The sequence below is a fragment of the Brachyhypopomus gauderio genome, chromosome 9 (assembly GCF_052324685.1).
Source record: "Brachyhypopomus gauderio isolate BG-103 chromosome 9, BGAUD_0.2, whole genome shotgun sequence".
NCBI classification, from domain to species: domain Eukaryota; kingdom Metazoa; phylum Chordata; class Actinopteri; order Gymnotiformes; family Hypopomidae; genus Brachyhypopomus; species Brachyhypopomus gauderio.
The window spans coordinates 3451099-3458066 of NC_135219.1; the positions used below are offsets into that span (position 1 = coordinate 3451099).

A 6968-nucleotide genomic window follows, 5' to 3' on the forward strand; every position below is an offset into this window, starting at 1 on the left:
TGAACACTTTTAAGGAGATGTGTGATGTTTTTATGGCATTATAATGATGGGTTTTTGGTATGTGCAGGGCCTGTTAAACACGCCGTATTTACCACCCAGCCTGTCCAGGAGACTGAACCGATCTCTCTCTCTCTCTCTCTCTCTCTCTCTCTCTCACACACACACACACACACTTTTCTTCATATGATATATATATCCTGAAGTTTGGAATTGCTGGTCAGACTTTAGCTACAGATACATATATAAAATTGCATGTACTATGATACTAGAACTATATAATTTCAGAGTGTTGTTTTCAAATCCTGTGTAGGAAGCAGAAAACTAAATAAATAACAAAAATATTTTGATGTATAATCATATAGAGTGGACATGTGAAGATGGCTTTATAACACCCAGAATGCCCTGTGTTTTATTATAACACCCAGAATTCCCACAAATACCTTTTGGTTTACATTATGTAAATCTACATAGGTGAATATAATATGTTAAATAATGAGGGCTGAATAATAATATTTCCAAACTCTTAACCAGTACATATTTATTCTGTTTACACACACACACTCACCCTCTCGGAGCATGCCCACTGAGATGCACTTGGTGAAGCGACAGGCTTGGCAGGATTTTCTCCTCCTCTTAGTGATCTCACACTCACTGCTGGCTGGACACGTGTATTCAATACTCCCTACAGAGAGAGAGAGAGAGAGAGAGAGAGAGAGAGAGAGAGAGAGAGAGAGAGAGGGAGAGGGTGAGAGAGGGGGACAGAGAGAGAGGATGTTAATTAGAGCTGAGTGAAAGGGGCAGCACTGCCACAGTAAATCAATACAGCAGCATAAAGCCAATCAGTGACACTAACACCTTCCTGGCAAAATTCCCATCTGATCTACCACACACACTCACACACATACTCACCCACACACTCTCTCACACACGCGCACCCAAACACACATTCAGATTCACAGACACACACAGAAAGAGCCAATTTGTGGGTGATCTCTCACACCTGTCTGTCATCCCCATGGTTTGACCATAAGCCACGCCTCTTTCAGCAATGATCATTTGCAGAGCTCTGAACATACCCCCATACCCAACCTGACCTACACAAACCCACACACGCATACACTAACACACACACACACACTCCCTCTCTCAAAGTAATCATGATGCCAACAGCACAAATGAACAAAAAGTTTAACCATAACAGAGCATAGCTTGGGAAGCTCTGAAGACATGTGGACTTGAAGACATGTGGACTTGAAGTGCTTTTCTCATTTCTTAACCTGATCCCTTTGGTGTTCTTGCCTGAATCAGATATTCAGTACTCATGTCTGAAGCATGAATTCAGTGCTGTTTGGTATTCACTGTTCTCGGACTGGTTGATTGGGTCGGCCTTGGAAAAGTTGCCGCTTTGAAATTCTGCTGATTTAAATTTAAATCGCTTAAGGAAACAGAGCAGAGACCTACAGACGGTGACACTCACCTACATATCGAACCCACACAAAACTCCAAGAACCAGACAACAAGCCTATGTGAGATGTTTCCTGCCAGTATCAGAACCATGACACCTCAGTTCAGTCTGAGGGAAAATGGTATTAGCTAAGACCCATCTGCTCCACTCTAGAGGAGCTCCTGACTGTTGAACCAAAATCAAAAGAAGCTTCTCTCTGCTATTCGCGGTTGCCTTCAGAGAAACACCTGGGTGCCCTGACCCACTGGGCTGAAAGTCCAGCCATGTTCAAGTCCAAACCTCAAGGGGCCAGGGGTTTAACTTTAGAGCTTCATGCCACAGCCGATAGCACTTACTGCATCAGTTCAAGAACTGTGAACTACCAAATCTTATTTTAGAGCTGGAGAACTCAGTGGTCCAGTTTTGAGAAGGTTCATGTGAGCAGTAGAGTTGAAATGTGCACTACAGCTCTACAATGGTGCAAACAGACTAAATGTATTTTTGAGCTGTAGAACTGTGCAGTTGAACTCCAATTCATTATGTCCTCTCATAGCATGATGTAGGTCAATCATTTAATAAATTATCACACTGTGTTTCAGTTAATTAGGTCCTGTGGGCAAGGCAACCGTGTATTGCTGAGTTTTAGAGCTTCATGACTCAACTTATAACTTAGTAGTCCTTCTCAACACGTTTCAAAGCTGACCAGATCCTACAAATTTCTCCTCTGCAACATATGGAGAACACGACCCTTCCTCTCTCAGGAAGCTACCCAGGTACTGGTGCAGTCTCTAGTAGTCTCAGAGCTGGACTACTGCAACTTCCTACTTGCGGGTCTTGCTCTACGGGTCATCAGACCTCTACAACTAATTCAGAATGCTGCAGCACGACTGGTCTTCAGTCTCTCCAAGTTCTCACATGTGACTCCTCTGCTACGCTCTCTTCACTGGCTTCCAGTAGCTGCACGCATCAGATATAAAACCTTGATGCTTTGGCTACAAAGCCAAAAATGGACTAGCCCCTCCCTACGTGATGTCCATGGTCAAAGCCGATCAGTACTGCGAGCACTTTGAAACTCAAGCATGACTCGACTCGAAAGACCATGCTTAAAATCTCACGGAAGACAAAACTCAAGACTATTCTCTGTACTGGCACCAACGATGTTCCATTAGCTGCTCGGACTGAAGAGTCTCTTGCTGGCTTCTAACGTAGACCGAAGACTCACCTGTTTGTTGAGTTCTTAAATGAGCACCAACTCAGAAGATAACACTTGTTGTCATTGTTCTTAAATTATGTCTATCTGTCTATGGTTATTTGCTCTTCTTGGTAAAAGTTTAACTCCTGTATAATCAAAACACTACGTAATGACATTGACTCCTGTAGTTTAATAGTAGTCTGGCTCAAGGGTATCATGAATTCTGGCCAATCTGTGTTAGTATTTAGGATGAATTCTGTGAACAGATGCAAAGCACTTCATAAGCCACTCTGGATAAAATGCCCTAAATGCTCTAAATGTAAATGTAAATATAACCTTTAGGATGTATCTCTTATAATTACAACTTTTATAAATGAGCAGAAAAAGTCTCTCGCTCTCTTCACTGTGACTCCATAACTATGTCCTCTTGTGTAATTACCCCCCAAAAATGCCGGGCAGAACTCTCACACAAATTCAGATGTGAATGAAGGAAACAGGAGACAAAGATCATCGTTGGAGATGCATGCCCACCCATGTTCTGACCTTGAATGGTGCGTTTGAAGAAGGCCTTGCAGGCTTCGCACGACGCCACTCCATAGTGAAAACCAGACGCTACGTCTCCGCACACCAGACACGCACGCTTGTTTCCTGCGCCCAGTCCAAACTCGCTCTTCACCTGCAGTTCCTCCAGGGGCTGACAGGGGGCGCCACCTACCCTCACACCCACCCCTGGGACATGGTAGGACACAGGCGAGTCCACGGGCCCCTGATTGACCCTGGCTACGGAACTATAGCTGCTGCCCGTGTCAGATGACCCCCCAGGACTCGGCTGCGTCAGACTGTCTGTCAGAGAGGCGGGGCTTGAGGGCTCTGTCTTGATGAAGGCGGGGCAGTGGGTTTTGATTGACATCATATCCAGGAAGCTGCAGAGACAGAAGTAAGTGAATTACAAATGGGGGGGGGGACGCTGTTTTTACCCAGCATGCTGTGCTGTCTTTTTAAAATCTCTTCAGTGAGACATCGGAATTTTCATCCAAAAATTCCATGATGTAAGCTCCCGCGTGTCCTCGTACTGGTCAAAATTCCGCTTTAAACGCAGGAAAAAAGTGCAGGGCGGTAACAAACACTCACAAATGACATATAGGCGGCTTTTTTCTCACAGCACTAATGCAACTTTCCCACGTCTGGCTACATGTTTACATTGCACACAAAATTATTACCAGACAGTGCCTGTTAATACCTGTCCATCAACATTTAGCCAGGTGTGTGGTAACATCCCCACCTCACAGATACGCGAACACACACACGCACTCTCTCTCTCTCTCTCTCTCTCTCTCTCTCTCTCACACACACACACACTTTATGGAAGTCTGCCAGTAACGTGATGTTAAAGCTTATCTGGCTTTTGCCTGTGAAATGGTGGATTAAGAGCTGACCTGCCAGCACCGCTAAGATCTCATCACTCTATCGCTCTTACAACCTGCTCGCCACTTCACCTGTGACCTCTCAACTCAAGAACGCCTCACATGTTGGCCAGGTCACTTGTGAAAAAGACCTTTTATCTCCCCATGTGTTCGTTCTCTCGCTCTTTGTTCATTCTCCCTCCATCCCCATCTGACCACGACACGCCATTAAGAGTTTCACACCTTTCTTACCCGGCTTGGTATCAGACGCCTTCCCATATAATTTCTCAATGAATATAAACTCAACGTCAGCTACGTTTCCGTTCAGTCCTGCCCCCCCCCAATATCCCCCTTTTCTTCTGTATGTTGTGTGTTAGCGTTTTCTCGTGTGACCCGCTGGCAGCACCGCTGGATGAGGAGTCCTCCTCGCACGTGCTCGTCCCGGGTCGCGGGCACGACGCGTTCTAAGCTGCAACAGAACCGGACTCGCGTTTGGACCCCAGATAAGACAGGAGCTTGCCCTCTTCTGACTTTGAAAACCCCGCATTCTCCTGCAATAGGAATACATACTCTACGTACTCTACGAGATACAGTTAAACATAGTAATATATAGTGGGTAAACATACGCCTACACTGAGAAAATACCAGCCAAACACCTGCAGACACGTGCGCCTTCCGTTTGGTCTGAATGACGTCCCTGTGAGTTCGGCAGGTGAATGACCGCGGCGAACCGGATCATGCAGTGATCATCGGACCGGACCGGATCATATAGGACACTTTGCGGGTTCAATCAACTGTGCACACAACGAGACAGGGAAGGGATGTGAATTAAAACGCGGTAATCGGTTCCGTTCATTTTTGAATTAACATACATGAAGGCAGAGGAGAACACGCCGAATAAACACAAATATCTCGTATGCGCGCACATCCGCAAACATGATTATGAGGGTTACTGTAGAAAGACATTAAAAAAGAAGCGAGCGAGACCAAAAGCGTCGATGAGTCTGGGTCTGGAGTTTTATTAAGGGGCGCGTGCGTGAGAGCGTGCGCGCGTTATATGACTTGTCATATTAAAAGCATTTTGATTTATGAACCATTTCATCCACGCGTTTGGCAGCAATCAATTCTGTCGTCGATACATCACGTACCGTATGCCAGTGTATCATCCGCCGTGTCATCGCACTGCATGTCGGTGCATTACAACACGAATCTACACATTTCCATCAATTAGTTGGTTATTTGACATCTTCAGAAATCCAATTAACAAAACACTCATACCGTACAGTTATCAGAGAGACAGGGAGACAGAGATGGCATGGTATGATATCAGTCTGAACACTGGTTCCATATTAGACTACTTATCTTAGTTTACTAACGAAATAAAGGACTGTGGTCAGTGCTGTTCATGACATAAACTCAAGCTGACAGAACACGGCTAACAATTATTTAGTAGCTGACTAATCTATATTCTCACGCATCAATCGTAACAGTTCTGGTGCGTGCGAGTGCATGTGCGCGCGTGCGTGTGCGTGTCGATGTTGAACCTGGCATCCCCATCATCACCTGTGCCTATGAAGTCTCAAAAGCAGGTTTACATAGTTCGCTTGTATAACATTAAGTAAAGGCTTATGCCAACATAGTGAATGGTCTAAAAACTTGTCCGCCTGTTTTCGCAGTCGGCATTAAAGATATGCATCACGTCTGTTCCTATGACTAATTAATTGCTTTTGATTCATCACTTTCAAATAATTTGATTAGGTTTATAAAAATAATAAGTCATATCCATTACCTACACACAATGACAATACATGTGGCTAAATATCCTGAGTCGCAGACTATAGGTTGACGAAATTATAAACGAGGATACTTGCGAATTCCTCCATTCACAACTTCAGGATCGCGAGAAGAACCAAACAAATCGTATTAAATACACCCCTCAAACATTTGAATTACCAAACAAATAAACGAAGTACAGTAATATACTGACAAATAGTTACTTACTACGTATGTTCAGAAGGGAAAGAGAACGATTCGGCCGGGTGAAACTCCACTAGATCCATGAAGTGACAGAAGATGTAAACATACTCTAAGCGAAAAAAAACCGTTTGTGTCCTGTAACAGATATAAATAGCTTCAAAACTTCCTCACCACAGGTTTTATTATTTTTTTATTGCATTGACTCCTTTCAAGCGCGAGATACGGCGAGTGATTCTTACCGCAGCTCAGGCGTCGGGCGACACCACAAACGCTCATGAATATTCACAATGTATTTAGCATAACTCCCTCCCCTTGACCAATGCTAGCTAAGAACAGTCATAGTTCTAGCCAATGGCAAGACGGAGCTGTTATAGATATTCAAAAAGGCGCAGAGCGCAGGTGAGCACGAACACTCAAAGTAGTGCGGATGGGGGGGGGGGGTGTTATCGTGTTATATTTGAGGGGCAACACAAGATTGACGTTCATTTGATTACGGGAGAGATGTAATTTGTTGAGTTTCCTTTGATGCCACATTCATTGTAGGTTGGAAAAAAACACAAAGAAGGCGGCACGCAGCCGAGTTATTATAAGTTCTTCTGCTAAAAGAAGTTTTTGGTATCAGCCCAAAGCGGTGTTTCCGGAAAGCTATTGTTCATTATCAGATAGTAACAGATGTAAGAGAGTGTTTTTGTGAACGTTCACAGCCTAATTACCAGTGTAGATTAGACAGATTAGACAGTGTTTGTGTACACATGACCACAGACATGAAACGAACTGCCACCATAAAGGAACGTTCACACGTTTTTTCATAATAACGTCTGCACGTTTCAGTGTTGTAAATGACGTTGGTAGTTTTGAGATGTAGCTGTGTATTTCTGGTTTTCTTTATTTATTTCACTCATTTCAAACAACTCTTCGAAATAACAGAAGACTTTCCGCTTTTCTGAGCGCG

General features: G+C 44.1%; 1 protein-coding gene across 4 annotated transcripts in view; it reads right to left on the minus strand.

Annotated features, from left to right (window-relative positions):
- esrrgb (estrogen-related receptor gamma b) overlaps positions 1–6227 on the minus strand; it is a 15981-nt gene extending 9754 nt beyond the window's left edge. For 2 of the 4 annotated variants that reach the window (XM_077016490.1, XM_077016489.1), the window contains exons 1-3: positions 6041–6227; positions 3180–3559; positions 566–682 (exon numbers count right to left, since the gene is read on the minus strand). In XM_077016490.1, coding sequence (XP_076872605.1) covers positions 566–682; positions 3180–3559; positions 6041–6099 — 556 coding nt within the window. In that variant the 5' untranslated portion in view covers positions 6100–6227. Of the gene's footprint in view, positions 1–565; positions 683–3167; positions 3560–3613; positions 4363–6040 lie in introns of those variants that run through there. The other 2 variants (XM_077016491.1, XM_077016492.1) reach the window with 2 other exon arrangements.
- Between the last annotated feature and the right edge of the window lie 741 nt (positions 6228–6968).